General features: G+C 40.4%; 1 protein-coding gene across 1 annotated transcript in view; it reads right to left on the bottom strand.

Moving 5' to 3' along the window:
* The window catches only part of HPSE2 (heparanase 2 (inactive)), a 777655-nt gene extending 759521 nt beyond the window's left edge, over positions 1 to 18134 (bottom strand). The window contains exons 1-2 of the mRNA XM_017944184.3: positions 17773 to 18134; positions 14594 to 14751 (exon numbers count right to left, since the gene is read on the bottom strand). Coding sequence (XP_017799673.1) covers positions 14594 to 14751; positions 17773 to 18062 — 448 coding nt within the window. The 5' untranslated portion in view covers positions 18063 to 18134. The remainder of the gene's footprint in view (positions 1 to 14593; positions 14752 to 17772) is intronic.
* Positions 18135 to 18427: the final 293 nt, after the last annotated feature.

The following is an 18427-nucleotide window of genomic DNA, read 5'->3' as shown; positions in this document are numbered from 1 at the left end:
TCCTCCCATCTCAGCCTCTCAAGTAGCTAGGGCTACAGGTGTGTGCCACCAAGCCCAGCTAACTTTTTGTTTAGTAGAAACCGGGTCTCCCTATGTTGCCTAGGCTGATCTCAAACACCCTGGCCTCAAGTAATCCTCTTGGCTTAGCCTTCCAAAGTTCTGGGACTTCAGGTGTGAGCCACTGTGCCTGTGCCCAGTATTTTTTAAAGCTCCCCTAGCTAATACTAATGGACAGCTAGAATTGGGAACCACTGATTAACTTCTATAAGCTTCTATCAAATGGGACAATTAATAATACCTGTCTCGTGGGGGTGTGAAAACCAAATCTGATCACCTTTGAAAAGCTCTTGGTCCCGTACTTGTGACATTTAAGTGATCAACAAATGGTAGTTATTATTATAATACCTGGAAACTGGAAATGAATGCAACAGCAGGGATAAAAAGAACAGGCTCAGATTGCACTAGTCTGGTCTCATCCTACAGGTAGGTAACTGCCACATTCAAAGAATACATTATCTCCAAGGACAAGTTTGCCCCTTACCTGACACTCTGAGTTTCCTTGAAGCTTTCTGAAGGAAACTCAGAGTGTCAGGTAAGGGGCAAACTACCTCTGCAAGGTGTCAGAAAGGCCAGCACCTTCATTTGGAATTTATTGATGGAAGGTGGGGAAGCATGATTTCAGCAAGTCTGTAACACAGGAAATCCCCCTTACCACACCTTCCTGATTTACACTGATTCTTGATACACACCACATGTGTCCTCAACTCTCTTTTCCCTCCCCCTAAGTTTTCAATCATTCTGTTCCACATTTAAGTGATGAAAACTTAAAACCTGTGGTTATAACTTCTATGAGAAATTTCATTTTGAAAGCTTGCTAAATTTCAACTTTATTGCCATGAGAAAAACAAAAGAAACAAAAGACCTCAGTCATTCACTGACACAAAAACCCCAAGTGAAGACATTTCATGAGTGTAAGTTTTCTGCTGCAAGTTGTTGAAAATCCTGACTTTTGGACAGGGGTGCCATTCATTTGCTTCTACAAATGTTCTATGAAACAATAGCACTTATTTTTCTAATAGTTTTAGGTTACATGTTTAGTTTCATGTATGGATTTTAATTTGGCTAAGCCCAGCCTGTAGATCCTTTTGAATCTACATCTCACAGGATTTACCCTAAGTCTACTTTTCCAAGGAGATTCGTAATGGCCAGGCAAATAAATCCATGATCTGCTTTTCTAACAATTACAAGGAAATAAACACCCAGATGAGAATAACATACTTATCAGGCCACTGAGAGATAACCAAAGATTTACCTCAATGGTGATTATGTTCATTTTTTAAAGTGTGCATGGTTTAGTGACTAAGTCACCAGAAAGCTCAAGTTCTTTTTCCACTCCTCTGCTTATTCACTATGGGCCTCCTCTGCAGTAAAGGAAACAGACTCTTCCTCCCTCTCCCTGGGTGCAGTGTGATAGCTAATGAGTGTCTGCATTTCAAAGGCTTTTAGAATCTTTTTGGAAGTTTCTGAAGTGATTTTGGTATCCCACAGACTGCTCTCAAATAGTGCTCCTATTCTCTGGACTGGTTTCTTGGGTTCGGGACCTACTGTAAAGGGGGTCTGGGATTCAAGTCCTAAGTCTCCAAGAATGGCATTCTACAGCTTCTTCAGGAGTCTGTCAATGAATGACAATTCAAAAACATAGAAGTAAACTCACCCCTGCACACATACAAGCACACATGGCCTCTCTCAGACACTCTAGCCTCCCAGAGAACCTGTTTCAGATTGGCCCAACCACCCCCAAAACACAAGTACCTACCCCAGTTCACTTCAGAGGAGTGGAGGGATTACTTTTAGCTGTTAAACTTCATTTAAGAATGTCATGCTTAAAGGTGTAAGTACTGAGTTCTAATCCCAGCTCTCCTACTTAAAAGCCCTGTTACTTTGAGCAACTTCCTTGAGTCTGTTTTCTCAGTTATAAAATGGAGATGCCAATTTAAAATAAAATTACTGTACTGTGAAAATCAGAGGAGTTTTTACAATCTGTAAATATTACAAATGTAGAGTGTAATTATTTTTCTCCTGAAAACAACTGGCTAGGGAGCTATTAAAAAATGGTGACCTACTGCCTTCTTTATTCTCTAACTAAACATTATCCAAGGTATTTAAAAATCTTTCTCTGTGAGCTGACTAGTATTCAAATTCGCAGAGCACCTTTAACGAGATGAGTGATATTCAAAGAGAATCAAAAATTCCTGAGCCAGGATTTCTTACAAATGACATAGTGATATACTATTTCAGCCAAAAATCAAAATAATGTTAGTGTCACTTTCTATCTGCATCCAAAACTTTACAAAGCACTTGTTTTATTAAAGGATATCATATTTTGATGCAAAAGGTTTTGCTATCGCCATTTTTGTGACACTTACCCAAAGAATGTACTATAGTTAAAAGGATTAGGATGGATAATGGTGTTTAAAGAGATGTTACAGGGAAAGAATTAATTGAGATCAGAGAAATATGATACTACAGCACAAATAACAAACAAATAACTTGTTAAAAAAAAAAAAAGTACCGATGAAAGAGAATAAACAACAGTTCCTCTGCATATATTCTTTACCCACTGAAAAGCAGACCATAATTACCAACTATAAGGTTATCTAGACAAGCAAGTTTTATAACAATGTGATTCTATCTATATACTTTAAAATGTATATACTTCTGTGTGCATAGCAAATGATCCGAAAAGATACGTGTCAGACTGTTGAAAGTGGTTATACCTATGGAGTAGAATTGGGGATGGAGGCCAGGTGTGGTGGTTCACGCCTGTAATCCCAGCACTTTGGGAAGCTGAGGCAGGCGGATCACGAGCTAAAGAGATGGAGACCATCCTAGCCAACACAGTGAAACCCTGTCTCTACTAAAAATACAAAAATTAGTTGGGCGTGGTGGCGCGTGCCTGTAGTCCCACCTACTCTGGAGGCTGAGGCAGGAGAATCTCATGAACCTGGGAGGCGGAGGTTGCAGTGAGCTGAGATTGTGCCACTGCACTCCAGCTCCAACCTGGTGACAGAGTGAGACTCCGTCTCAAAAAAAAAAGTAGGGATGGAATATAAAAGGAGGTTTTCACTTTTTTTTTTTTTCTTGACGGAGTTGCACTCTTGTTGCCCAGGCTGGAGTGCAATAGCTCACTGCAACCTCCACCTCCCAGGTTCAAGCGATTCTCTCACCTCAGCCTCCCAAGTAGCTGGGATTACAGGTGCCTGCCACCACGCCCAGCTAATTTCTGTATTTTTAGTAGAGATGGGGTTTCACCATGTTGGCCTGGCTGATCTCAAACTCCTGACCTCAGGTGATACACCCGCCTCAGCCTCCCAAAGTGCTGGAATTACAGGCGTGAGCCACCGCGCTTGGCCAGCTTTCACTTTTTATTTGATGTACATATTATTTAATGACAGTACTCATGTGCATGCAATACATTGATAATAAAATAAATAAAAAGCATAAATCTGTAAAAGTATAAGAAGTTAAGCAAAAACTACAGTGGAAGAGAGGTTATTAGCATATTAGCTACCAAATCATTGAGAAATAACCAGTCAACAAGTACTTACTGAAGAGCTACTACATAAAAGGCACTTTACTAGATTGTAGAAACTACAGAAATGTTACAATCACTACTCTCGCAGTGCCCTATAATCTAGGAGTAGAGCCACGTTTACATGAACATTCACAAAATACCTGAGAACATAAAGCAGAATATGAAAATAGCCACAAGAGTGATTTTCAGACAATAAGTATTTTAGAAACTCAGGCTCAATAAGTGTTTCATAAATGAATTAAACACTTTGAGCTAAGATAGTAAAGAATCATAGAAAAGGAGGACAAACTTGAGCAGGGCTTTGAAAAGTAGGCAGAATTCAGAAATGGGTAGAATGTGGCAGGGAGATGATGGGGTGGAATATCCAGAGGGTTAGAAATGAAAAGAATGTCAGAGAGGGTAGAAGCAGAGTAAAAAGCTATACCATCTGCTTGTGAATAAACAGGTTCCTATAGGGAGGCAGAGAGAAGAAGCTGGCCAAGGAGAGTAGGCTGACTGTAGGGAGCCTTGGAAAGCTCAAAAACTTGAGCTAGCAGACAAGGGATGTCGGTGAAGGTTTCGAGCTAGGGATGACAGGAGGAAAGTGGAGCTTCAGAAAGGTTAATCAGACAACAAGATGGAGAGAGGCTGATAACAGGAAACCCAGCTGAGATGCTACAGAACAGGTGTGAGGTGTCCAAATCAGATGAAAATAGTCACAGGGGAAACAACAATAATTATTATTTAGCCCTATTTTCAAGCAAACTTTCAAACCAGACTCCAGTTAATATAAAGGCCTTTCCTCTTGGGGAAGGGCCTTTGAAGCTGACTTGGTAGAGGAATGAGAAACACTGTGCTGCTATGTTATAATAGGGGTAAATGAAAATCACCAGCTTTGGAGAGAGACTGTCCTGGAGTCAACCACAGCTCAGCCATTTACTAGTACAGTTACTTAACCCCTGAGACATTTTGCAGACTATATAACCTCTTTGTTCCTTGATTTCTTCATTTTAAGTGTCTATGGTTGTGTTCTCCACTTGAATTTAACAAAATCTCAGTTCAAACAGAAAGATAAGGGAAAGAGGTATGAAGAAAAGGCTTTCTTGAAATATCCCCCTTATCAGTTCCCTTTTCTCTTCACAGGACTTCATTAGGCTTAGAACTTGAAGGAAGAATAAGTCAGAGTATGGTTCAGTGTATAAGTAAAAAATAATTATAAAATTGCCCAGTAATTTTTTCAAATATTCTCAAAACTGTCCAATAATTTTTTCAAATATTCTTATTTCTCTTTTTTCCTGAAATTTCCCTTACGTCAATAACACCATTGATCCATTTCTATTATTCCCTTCAACGCATCTGCTTCCAAAATATACCTCCTTCCCAGAGAAACTACAAGTCCTTTCCTACATTGGATCAGTTGTTGTTCTACTCCTTCAACATGTCCTAAAAAGTGACAATCATTTATTTCCATTGTTCATGTGTCTTCCTGCAGTTATCATTCTCTGTTTTACCTAACAACTATTTGTGTCATAACCCACAAGATCTTTGAATATGTTCATGGGACTATATTCACGGGAAGGCCTATGGCATACATTTTTTTAATGCTCCACAATGGTCAGTTTAGGGGTTTTGGAGCCAGACAAATGAAAGGACTAATAAATAAAACAATGCATGATTAAAAGATTGTATCCCTCTTTTATCTAAGCACGGTGAAGAGAGTACGGGACTGGGATCTAATCCTGGTTCTACCAACGATTTAATACTTCATAGCAGACGTTCCATTTAACCTTGAAGGTTTAATGACTGATATCACTGAGTCCCTGTAGCACAACTCATTAGCTAGGTAGTCTTGGGCAAATTGCTTAACCTCTCTGTGCCTTGGTTTCCCCATCTGTCAAATGGGGTAAACAGTACTTTCCTCATAGGGTTGATGGAAGGATTAATGTATTATTGCATGTACACTGCTTAAAACAGTACCTGGCATGTAATAAGCATTCAATAACATTAAGTATTATTATTATGGTTTTGTTATTACTATTATTGGGCTGCAGAGAAACATTCATTCTTCCATAGTATTTAAGAGATAATGTCCCAGATCTGGGCAGTTTACCTTTTCCCAGCTTTCTAACTTCACATTCCAAACCAACTGAAAATAAGGTACTAGTTTAACCCCTAATTCCTTTAACACAAACATATAGATACATACATGCACCCATCTTTTCAAAATATACAGCATATATATTTCATTCTTCATTATTTGCTACACAATAACCAAAACACATATATTTAGCCTTGTAAATAACATAAATACTTTGACTTAATGTGTCTGTTCCATGCAGTGTGATGATGGTTATGTCTATATGGGTTTTTGTATGTGTAACAATGGCAGTGTATTTTTATTGTAAATTCCTAAGGACAAAAATGACCTGCTTAAGTCAGTCTGGGTACTTGGACTAAACTGGAGTACACTTTCAGAAAAGAATTTTAGAAAAATTCAGAGAAAGATAGAAAGATTAATGGGTACTGACTTAGCAGAAGGTTTAATGAAAGATGGAATTTGAGCAGAGCTTTCAAGAACAGGTAAAATTTTCAATTTCAGGGGAGAGGGAGATGTGTGTTCAACATGGAAATTATAGTATATGTAAGTGGTGAGGTTAAGAACTAAGCAAAGATTGGTATAACTAACTAAAGAGAGGACACTGGAGAGCACTATGAAATTTATATTTAATATATAAGATCACAGCACTCTTGAAAGTACAGTTTATTCCTCTTGATTGCCCCAATATCTAGCACTAAGTCTGGCTTATATATAACTGATAATCAAAAAACATTTATTGAATTGAGCAAAATTACCCTGTTTTTTATGATATCAGAGTGAAGAAAACTGAATGGAACTGAACTCAACTCAATCAGATCACGAAAGTCAATGGATAAAATAACAAACTTGTACAAGGTATGTAAACCCTGAACAGCACTAACCACTAGTCAAGAGGTATGTATTCACTTTGCCTAAATTACCGTTGATGAACCAGTTCAGGGAATGAAACACCAAATTCTCTCATTCTCATATTCATTCTCACTCTCTTTCTCTCTGACACACACACACACACACACACACACACAGCTCAGAGTTTCAATCTACCGTCTTATAGACTGAGATAGCTGAAAGCATGATTAAGGAACTAAGAAGTACCCATATTAAGATACTTAACATCGAATCCATTTTGATGAAGGATTCTCAGACACAGCTCCTGACCATAGGAGTCCAGATCACGTGACCAGCAGGCTAAGCAAAACCAGAAAACTTTTTGAAAGAAACTGTTTTTCTTCCATGAGGTCCCCATCCCATCAGTAGGGACTGGGAGAACAGGAGAGGTAATGTAAATGAATTTGGCAGAAGAAATAATAATTTGGTATTGGCAAGAGTAGTACAGTTGCATTGTACAAAAAAAAAAATTGATGAATTTCCTTTTTCCCCAATACCCAGGTGGTAAATTATACAAATGTGGTCAGCATTAAAAGGTTTATTTACTGGTTTTTCTGATTCACTGAAATTAATTAAGCTACCTCCACAAGTAATGGACCAGTATTTCTTGGTCTGTACCACTTCTAGTAGTATGCACGTGGCCACAATGACTACATTGTGACTAGACATGGTGACTAAATCTTTCTAAGATACAAAATCAAATTTACTGGGATATAGTGAACTGCAGCTCACACCCAGGGCCTGCGTACAAAATTTCAAAGGTATTACAGAAATGCATCCATTTTTATTTCAAAAGGCAGAATAAAATAAACATAAATAAAACTTCATAAACATACATAAAAACTTCAGGTGATTACTGATGCTTTTTAATACAATATTAAATTACATCAAATCCTTCTAAAGTTATTGGCAGACAAATTGTGAAATGCCAAGGATGAAGTTAGAATGAAGGCTTTTCTTGGGCCTACAATTCTCTCAAAACTGCTTTTGGCTGCTGCTGCTGAAGTGACAAGAAGTCAGTAGTACGTAATTTGACAATTACACCTAGGCTCCATTAATCTTCCCAGCTTCAGTGTCAAACAGGGGCCTGAAACTGGATGCCTACTCAATGAGTAAATAAATGAATATTATAAAATACTAGCCTGTTTTTACTCTACAAAAGAAGGAAGAATAACATAAAATAACAAGCAAATTTTAAGACCTTTTACTTTATAAAACTTGCAATGTAAGAATCTAATTAATAATTCAATTTTATTAATCTAATTAATAATTGCATTTTAAGCATGCTTTGTAACTCAAACCTTGACAAATGCAGTTATTATAACACAGTTTAGTTAGAGGGAGGGAATGAATGTGTCAAGTGATTTGGAAAGGGAAGATGGGACAGAGCAAGTGTCATGGAAGGCCCCTATTGAAAATGTGTCCTTCCCTTCTCCAGTGCAGTAAAATAAGTTATAATAGCCTCTTTTTTCCTTTAGGGCCAATTCCATTTTACTATGCCTAAATTTCAAGATTCCCATAATCTGATCTGGATTTACCCAACCAACCTTTTCTCTCACACATGTACTTTCTTTTTCTTCTTCTTCGATTATATGTTTTGGAGTTAAGAAAAATAGATTAGAATATATTAAAACCCAATTTAGACATAATTCTAGCAATATGAACTTTGTTTGGAATAATTTCTAATGTACTTTATTTTCATATATTTTTCTTTAATTATAAACATTTCTATTTAACAAAAATGTGTAAATAGGCTTCTATAAAAGATATTTTGACATGATTCTACCACATGAATAAGATAATTTCTAACATACTTTCAGGGTGGTCTCCTTCCTGCCCAAATATATATGAGGATTTGCCTGATGCTCTTTCCCTTGAGTTGCATATCCTCTCTTCTTGTCTCTGTCTCTCTAAGGTCTACCTACCTATCTAACTCCACCTAAGGCTTACCAGCATCACTAGCATTCAACTCTACTTTTCTTGTTATACCCTGGCAAACTATTATATTCCACTTAGCACTTCATTCTAAATTGTCTTTCTGTTTTTCTTCAGTTTCATCAGTGTTAATGTTGTCTCACCAACTACACTACTGGTTCATTGACAGCAGGACACAGTATCTTTTGAAGAATACAAGTCAGGTATCTTGTAGAGTATCCTCCAGTTTGGGTTTGACTAATGTTTTCTCATGTTTACTGAGAGTTACAGATTTGGGGAAAGAATATCACATGGTGAAGTGCCCTTCTCATTATATCATATCAGATAATAATACATGATATCAATATGACTTATCTGCTGATGTTAACCATAGTCACTGATAAAATGATGTCTGTCAGTTTCTCCAGTGAAAAGTTACTATTTTCCCCTTTGGAGACACTCTTCTTTAAATCCAACTCACACTCAAGGGAAGAAGAATTAAGCTCCACCTCCCAGAGGCGGAGAATTTGTGGACATATATTAAAACCACCACAATAATTAGTTAATAATATTATGAGAGAGATGCTTTAAGGCTATGCAAATATCCTCTTTTAAAGTTCCACCCACTAAGTTCAACACTTGATTAATGTATCTTGCTTAAAGCAATTATTACTGTTGTGTTCGAACGGTGATTTGGGATAGCATCCTTTATTTATTTTATATTCTGCCATTCTTTGGCATGAAACTAAACAGAGAGTAGATAATCAGTACATACTTATTAAATGTAACAGAATTTTAAAACATTATGTGAAAGAAAATGAGATAATAGAAGGTGGATAAGTTCAAGGCAAATATATATTTTGGCAGTTGTGCTATTCTTACACCATAAGTCTTGATTGATAGAAGGGGATTAGAAAGAAAAAGAATTAACTACTTCATCTGTGGAAAAGCTTCCTGGAGAAAAGAGAATAATAATAGTTATACAGTGTCTTAGAGTTTACGAAGTATACACACATTCATCATTTAGAATTTAGAAGCTCTCTGAAGAGAAAAATCTTCAGGAGATAAAGATAAAAGATATTTGAAAGTTGTGAAAAGGCACAGTTACACCAGGAATTGAAAAATCAGGGATAGAAATTACATTAGACTAACAAAGAAAAGCAAAAGTAAAGGCAAGGTAGAAACAGATACAATTTTTTTTAAAATGTAGTTCTAGTACAAGGCTTTAAACTGGGTGATAAAGTTAATTTAACACATAGCATAAAATCAAGACAACTTAGACAACCAAAGATAAAGAGCACATGATTAAAATCATGAAGAATGTCATTAAAAAATAAGCATCAAGAATGGACTGCATGGGAATATGTGTTGAAAGTGTAAAATGAATAGAATCTTCATGTATACCTTCACTCATTTCTCCACTGGTCACCTCCATTTTCCCAGAGCCTTTCACAGTGTTTTTAACCTAGTATACACCCAAGAAAATTTGCTGAAGATCTACCATGTATCATAAAGGCTAGACATTGTGGATATACAATAATTAGATATGGTCTCTTCCTATAAAGAATTTGCATTCTAGATGGAAAGGTAAAATATATATATGTATATATATATAAAGTTGAATGTATGTATATATAAAATTGAATGTGTATATATAGTGTGTGTATATGTGTGTGTGTGTATATATATGTGTATATATATATATGAAGTTAAATGGCAAAACAAGGCAGAAGGAGCCAAAAGAAAAGCATAAAGAGTAAAAGCTACAGCAGTCTAGAGAAAGAAGAGATCACTGTGGAATGACCTGTTCAAGAACATTTTTGTGCAAATAAGGAACATTTGCAATGGGCCCTCAAAAACTAGATGGGATGGAGTAAGCTCTGACTTGAGCCAAGAGAAAGACATTCAAGGCATATTCATATGCTAACTGAACAAAGGCATGGGGTTGAGATAATAAAGGTGCTTTAAGGAAACAGTGAACAATCAAGTTTGGCTGTAATAAAAGGTATATGGAAACACAGGGTAGCAAAAGTAAGCTGAGACTGAAATGTGAAAGGTTGTGAATGTCAAGTTGAGGAGTTTGAACATATTATGTAAGCAATCCAAAAATAACCATAGTTTTTAGCAAAAGAGTAACGTGATGAATATGACATTTTAGAAATATTAAGCTGGCTTTTGAGGTACATTAAAAAATGGTGTACGTCTTCATTAAAGATGCAGCTATGGTCTTAAAAAACATGCATACAGATAAACTACATTGAATATAATACAAAGAGGGGAAGACTGGGAAAAAATAAACTTAAGAACAGAAGAATAACCCAAGATTTCTTTGTTGAGAGCAAGTAAAGCATAAACATAGAACAAAAAGGAAGTTATGCAATGGTAAGATTCCTAGGGTATAAAGAACAACTCTATTTTTACTTCTTCCATCATCACTATGTGTGTATGTAATTCAAGGTGCCTAAGCATAGAGTAGAATAGTTAACTGCATTAAAGGAGTAACCAGTGAAACTCCCAAAGTGATACATAAACAGTGGTTTTACAAAGTTAGAGAAAATACAGTTGCATTAATGTGCTCAAAAAGTATTTGGAAAACAGAAGACACATGAGTTGTTAATTGCATTATTAATTCATGGGAAAACAAGGGGAACAACAAAATCACGTCAGGGGCTGGGCACAGTGGCTCATGTCTATAATCTCAGCACTTTGGGAGGCTGAGTTGGGCAGATCACTTGAGGTCAGGAGTTCAAGACCAGCCTGGCCAACATGTTGAAACCCCATCTCTACTAAAAATACAAAAATTAGCCGGGCATGGTGGCACACACCTGTAATCCCAGCTACTCAAGAGGCTGAGGCACGAAAATCACTTGAACCCGGGAGGCAGAGATTGCAGTAAACCAAGATCGTGCCACTGCCCTCCAGCCTGGGCGACAGAGGAGACTCCATCTCAAAAAAAGAAAAAAGAAAAAAAAGAAATCATATCAGGGTAGCAATATAAACGGATTAACCAGAAGAGTGGAGGCTTTTTGCTCAACACTACAACTATCCATTCATTTTAACATTAGTACATAACAAAAGCCACCTTTGGTTCTCAACTCTGTTCCTTAAAGATAATTCTCCCTACATTCTCTCAATCCTCTCAAGTAATTCCATAAATCTACCTTGTGCCTTCTGCAAAAACTTCAGTCTCATGAAATCTTACTCACTCCTTAATCCCACTTTAAAACATTAAATATATATTATAAATTTGCTGACATTGTCGTTAATGAAAGTAAGAATCATTACCTTTCTTATAGTGTTGTGCAGTCAAAAAAAGTAACTTACAAACATTACCTCTTAGAACCTTCAGAGAAGCAATGCACAGTAGGTAATTATCATCATCCACATGCTATAAACAGTAAGCCCCGGGCCACACATTCATAAGTGATAGGGCCAGGCCTGCAGTGCAAGCTTCCTAAGTCCAAATTCCATTTTCTCTTCACTGTATCATTCAGTTTCATAATGTGCCAGTAGGTATATCTTATTACTCAAAATGTATGTTGTTATTCTGTACTATGTTTAAGTAAATACATCTTTTAATAAGATGCCTTTATGCCCAAGTGCTTACTACAGGGCCATTTCCTAAGAAGGCTTAATTACTTTAAGATGCTCGTGATGATAACAGTTATCACTAGATGAAAAGGGACAACGGAAGCATAATGTTTTCAAAATTCCTGAGACTATACCAAGAACATTTTGCCTTGAATTCTGCAATGCAACATGCAACAACAAAGACAGTAGGGGTAATTTAAGGATATGTGAGCTTCAAAGGGCAGAAATAGGACATTATCATTCTCTTTAACTCGGCTAAAGTCTCAAATACTGATATAGTTCAGAGCATCTTATTACTAGGAAAACATAAATCAAAAGGAGTTCAGCTAGGAGCAATAAAACAGATTAGTGTCTGGAAGGACTGACTTTAAAGAAAGTTTTAAAAGAATTAGATCCAGGTAGTCTAGATAAAAAACAGCTATGAGGAAACATTTTTTTTTTTTTGAAGCTAACACCCACACCAAAGGCAGAAATTATTTTGAAGATAGATGTCTAAAAAATGCAAACAGGAATAATTGTAAATACTTATAAAGGGAAAATTCAGGAGAAATTTCCCAGCAAAAGCTTATGGGACAGAAGAATCTCTCCCCTATGAGTGGTGAAAAACTACATTCCTAGAGATATTTAATGCCAGGTTGGACAAAACAAGAAAAGGATTCCATATGGAATGATCCTATACTGGCCCCTGACATGATAGAAGGACTGAAGGTGACCTCTTGGATCTTTTCCATTTATGTTTTTTTTTTTTAATTCTATGAAGTTTTACAGGGCACTGCCTTCTGCCAATTTCTTTTCTCCCCATGATGCCCACTTTCTCCTTTCACAAAGGGAAACAAATTGTAGCCTTCATTTTAAGCAGATCTCATTGTTCTCAATGTAACATAATCCTAGGTACAAGGTTGAGAGAAACAGACCAATTTCTAAACTTATAATCTTTCTCCGCACCCCCGCCCCCACCCCCAGCAATTCCTGGGGCTCTTACAAGTTTTCCCACAAACTAAAGAGGAAATAGTTCAAATGGATTGGAAGAAGAGCTATCTCATTGGGAAAACCATTAATATTCTCCCTTCTTATGTCTGATCACAGAGCTGACAGTGACCCTGGGAGCTATAAGGTTCTGGGTCAAATTACCATCAGAGGTGCTGTCAAAGACTATCTTTTACCTTTCAGCATGTATGCTGAGTGACAGCAAAAAGTCCACTTGCAATCCACACTTTTATAGCAATGACTTATATCTTTGAAAAGATATAGCCTTAAACACCTACATGCTTTGGCAAATGTTATAAAAGAGTAAGTCCTAGTCATGCTCCAAACTCAAGAAGCCTCAGCCTTGCCCTCTTTCTCTTATTCTGGCACTTTAAAAAAAACATTCCTCAGCCACCCTTGAAATACATTCCAATACCTCTCCAGAAGTTCTTTTCAATGAAGGCCCAAGAAAATACAAGGGCATTTGCCCCTTTAGCTGATTGGTAAGAACAAGATGTAACAAAATTCAGAGGGCTCTGAAAACCTGTCCCTGAGCCCTTTATATATAAAAGTGTAGTTTACTTATGAGAAGGAACAACAGCGGGGAGAAAGCCCTCCAAGAATGGACACTAATGCCTCTTCTATCCCATCTTAACAGTGTCAATAGCTCAAGAAACGCCAATACCCATCGTGTCTCTTTGAAAGCACATCCCTCCACTTAAACAGGAAGTTCATAGATGTTAACACCTAGCCTTCTAAACAAAAATTTTTCAATAGCATTTTCATTTTTTTCCCTAGTAAAAATGAGACTGTTCAAACCAAAAAAGATTGGCCTCTCTGACTGAAATAGGATTTCAAGTTTTCAAAGCCCTTCCAACACTTACCTAATTCGGTCAGGAAAGAAAGCTGGCATTTGTAATCCCATTTTAAAACAGAAAAAAATGCAACTCTGAGATTAGGCAATCTGAAGAAGAACTAACTGTGGAGATTTCCAAACCTTCCTCAACAAGGGACCAATTTAAAAGGGATTATTCCAGAAAACTTTAGAGTGCACTTCAAAAACGGCTGAATCCCTTCTGTACCCTCATCACAGGAAGGCAAGAAATAAGAAAAACAGAAAGGCACTTTGCCTAGAATTTTAGCAAAGAAATATGACTCTGACCTTTAATAATCTATGAACCTGGCTGAATTTTCTCAAAAAACCTGCTTCATCTACACCCCGCAGGACCAGCCTGCTAGCAGCCTCCAAGACAGCCGCCCAGCAAAAGGCCAGCAGCTGGGTGAGGACAACCTGGAGAACCCCTTTGCGCAATGAGGTCAGGAGTTCCACACTGCAGCGTCTCCTCGTCTGAAGCTTCCAACTTTTCATTTTCAGGCGACCTGCAACCAGGTTCTCTAAATCTGCCCCAACGCGCGCGCGCGCGCATACACACACACACACGCGCACACACACACGCGCGCACACACACACACGCACACACACACACGAACATAGAGACACACAAACCCAGCGGGTGCTCGCTTCCGCTCCCCTGATAAAGAATGGTAATCAAGTTTCTCACCATCCTCATAGTTTTTGAGATAGTAATCTGGGCCCGGGCCCCCGCGGCTTTTCGCCGGGTTCCTCAGGTTCTGGAACTGCAGGAAGTCGGTCCTTTTGCCCCCGAAGCGCAGAAAGGCGGGCGAAAGTCCCCGGGCCAGGGTCACCAAGCGCTTGGAGCTGCAGAGGAAGAGAATAACAGAAGAAAGTTCCCCGGGACAGGACGAGAGCGCGTGGGGCACGGAAAAGGGCCCTCTTCCTACTCCCTGAGGGTGACCTGGCCAGGGCTAGAGGCTCTGTGCCTGCCCCAGCCGGTAGTCCACGCTGGCCCCTGGCCGTTCCCGCAGCTTCTAGCTAGTGCCCCGCGCCCCAGCCCGCCCTCACCGCCCAACTCCGGGGGCTATGCCTCTCGCTTCCAGGCGCCCGCAGCGGCCCCCTCCCGCAGACACCCAGATCCTGATCTCCTAAAGGCTACAGACTGTATTTGTTCATAGAGTGTTTGTACGGGGTGGGTGTACGTGCTACGAGCACGGCGCTAAAGCGCAGTTGCCCGGCTTCTGCCACTGCCAGGAAAGCGCTCCGGGCGGAGACGCGCTAGGCGCGCCTACCTCTGGCTTCCGACCCTTGCCAAAAACCTGTATGCTGAAAGCCGGCATTGCCTCCTCAGCCCCAGGGGCCCCACAAACCTCCGTGCAGGAGGTGAAACCTGCCTTGTTTCTCTCAGACCAGGCCTGGCGCCTGAGCTTAAGTGGATTTCTACTTTCTTTCTTTTAATGTCCGAGTTGATTTGTCTTTTTCACTATATTGTAAAAACCGCATTGTTTCCCAAATCCCCGGACGGAGAGATCCCCAGGGTAAACCCTTGCCTTTCCAAGAACACTTCTCCACTCCCGCACCACCACCAGCACACACACACAGAGTAAAGGCAACGTCTCTTTGGCCCCTGAAATAATTCGGCCTGATCTCAGGAAAGGTAACATCCTCCTCCCCACCCCACCCCCGAGTTAGGCTCCATCTTTCTTCTTTCCCACTTGGGGCCGTTTGGAACCGCTAGGGAAAATGAAGCTAGCCGAAATGTGGAACCTGCGCGTTAGGGGATACTAAATGAGCATTAAAACAATAGCATTTACATCTATTTAAGGTCAGGATTTCCATCAATAGGTTTTTAAAAGCCAAAGGCTGCTGCTTTGGGAAGGAGTAGGGAAGGAGCAATGCAGATACTGATAATGCTGAGGGGATCAGCTGCTGAGTTCCGGGTCTGTAAATTATTTTTTAACGCTTTACTGTTTCAGATTCTGAAAACCCAAATCCAAATGGTGACGTTAAAGAGCATCATAAAGTAGGTGGATACGAGAAAGAAAAAACAGACTCTGCTTTTGGAGTTTTTTGAGAAGACGTGGCTACCCCAGGGTCTTGTAACCAGAAGGGTCGTTTGGCTGAAGTCTCCGGGACCGCGCTCCAGGACAGGCACAGTCAGGGCGTCGCGTGGGCCTACTGTGGCAAAGGAGACGTCCGCGCGAATCCGGTCCTGGGGAAAGGGCAGTTCCAACAACCTTTCATCCAGAAGCCTGCACAGCCAAAGCGAATGCGCTCCGCCAGGACTTCTTCCCCGAAAAGCTGCCTTCCAGACTCTTTTCTGAGGCAGGAAAGCATTAGGCGAACAGGCTGATTTTTAAAAAGAAGAAAGCTGGAGGGGAAAGGGGTCTGCGCAGCTGAAGGAGTTCAATGCAAGTGGGACAAGCATTGCGGAAAACTCCGTTGCACCCTACATTCGGACGAGCTCAGAGACGCACTCTGCTGCACCAAGGAGCTTTCGAAGAGGAAGCTGGGCCGCGCAGAGCTGGCTGTTCCGCCCTGGCAGCAACCGCACCAGCAGGAACCGAAACGGCCTCCGCAAGGGAAGCTACAGCCTCTCAGTTCTCCGGCTACCCTTCCTCCATGTGGAAGGAGCGCTCCACGTGGCGCCTCCCGCTACCTGCGGCATCCGCAGACCTGACCCGGGCCAGGGGGACAACCCCAAGAGCTGAGAGGCGGACGCACCTCAAGAAGCAAAACTCGAATTTCGCAAGGAGTGAAAAATACGAAGGACGCACAACGGACGTGGCCTCGGGGCAGAGTGGGACTGAGAGCGCTGAAGGCTCTTCGAGGGGAACCCACAGCTGAGGCTCCAACTTGGAGGGAATTTTTAAAAACTCAACACTTGGATTCGACATTGCAGAGGATGTATTTCTTATTTTACACTGCAACTCTGTCCCTGATGGGAAGGGATCGTAGTTGCCTAACTGCCAAACTGCAACAACCCGGGGAGAGTGTGAGCCCAATTAGATTACAAGCCCTAGAGCAAAGGGAATCACAAACCTCCGGGTTTGCTAATCCGCTGGTGCGGGGTTCAGATCTCCGAAGCCTCCCTGGAGTATTTCTGGGTCTCTTACCGCTTCCCTTATAACGCTGTGACCCCAGCGAGGATTTTTTTTTTTTCTTTTCTTTAAAGAAAAGCTAAACTGTGCAGTTACCGCAGGAGATTTGAGGAGGAGGAACTGAGGGGGAGGGGGGCATTCCGTCTATAAAAAGCGCCTTACAAAGTCCTGAAGTCTGGAGATGACAGCGGAGGATATAAAATAAAAAAATTTAACTCCGATCCAACTTGCCCACCACTCAAGCCTCTGCTTAAATTCGTTTTCTGTCTGAGAGTGGGAGAGAACTGACGAAACGATCTTTCCGTGGAAAATTCCACTTTTCGTGCAATCCCGCTTGAACATTCACAGACACACACACACACTCCTCTCTGTCGCACATACACACACACCCCCACACACATACTCATTCTTTTCAGCTCTTTGTTGTTTGAGATCTTTTCTTCGCTTTTGTAACTGCTCTGAACCTCTTGTTTCTTTTTCAGAAGGAGACGAGGAGGCTAATTGTGGATATATGTAAGCACAACATTTTTTCAGTCATAACTGATAAGTTTCTGAAATGCCTTCTGCATTGCAAACATGTGCATCTTAATAGAAAACATTGCTTTTCCCAATCACTAGTTACAGCCTCATAGCACACAATCCAGGAGGAGGAAAACCTCCTTTCTTCTCTTTGAGAGATCTGCTTGGCTTACTTTCTTCTTTCCCCTTTGGAATGGGGGATAGGAAGGGGTTGAGGGGATGTTACTAAAAAATTTTAAATGATCCATCGAAGCCCCTGCCTTACCTTAGGAAATCGAGCCAGCCATCATGAATGATGGACGGATCCAGCTGCAGAGAGAGGAAGTTCTCATTGACTGTCCTGACTGGGTTCTTGGTGCTCACATCAAGTAGAATCAGGGTCTTTTCCTTCAAACCTGTAGCTCTGTCTACAGGCAAGGGTCTCCTGTCTCCAGCTTGGGAGGAAAGGGAGAGATGGAGCAACAGAGCCAAGTAGAGAGCCCCCGGGGCTAGGCACGCGGGGGGGCGGGAGTTGCTGGAGGGCATGGCTTCAGGGAAGGCACAGAGCACCCTCATTCAATCCCTCTGATTTAAACCTCTCTTCCTACTTGGTCTCGCTAGTGACTAATTGTCCTTATCTAAAGTGTGTGTCTGTCCGCCTTTTTCCCCCCTTTTTTTCCCTTCCTCCCCCCCCCCCCCCCCCACACACACACACTCTCTCTCTCTCTCCCTCTCTTTCTCTCGCTCGCTCGTTTTTTTTAATTTTTTTTTTCTTATTTTTTTTTTTCAGTGTTTTGGTGCTGGTGGAGCGAACTCACGCCCCTAGCCAGCCTTCCCAGTGACTCTTGCCAAGAGAACTCGTACACCGGCACCGCCCCTTTAAGAGATTTCTACTGCAGACATTTTTTAACTTTTTAAAGGTAAGGGGAGGAAGGCAGGCG

This window comes from Papio anubis, chromosome 11, assembly GCF_008728515.1.
Source record: "Papio anubis isolate 15944 chromosome 11, Panubis1.0, whole genome shotgun sequence".
NCBI lineage: Eukaryota > Metazoa > Chordata > Mammalia > Primates > Cercopithecidae > Papio > Papio anubis.
Note: the sequence above shows the minus strand (reverse complement) of the source record. Positions and strands in the feature narration are given on the sequence as shown.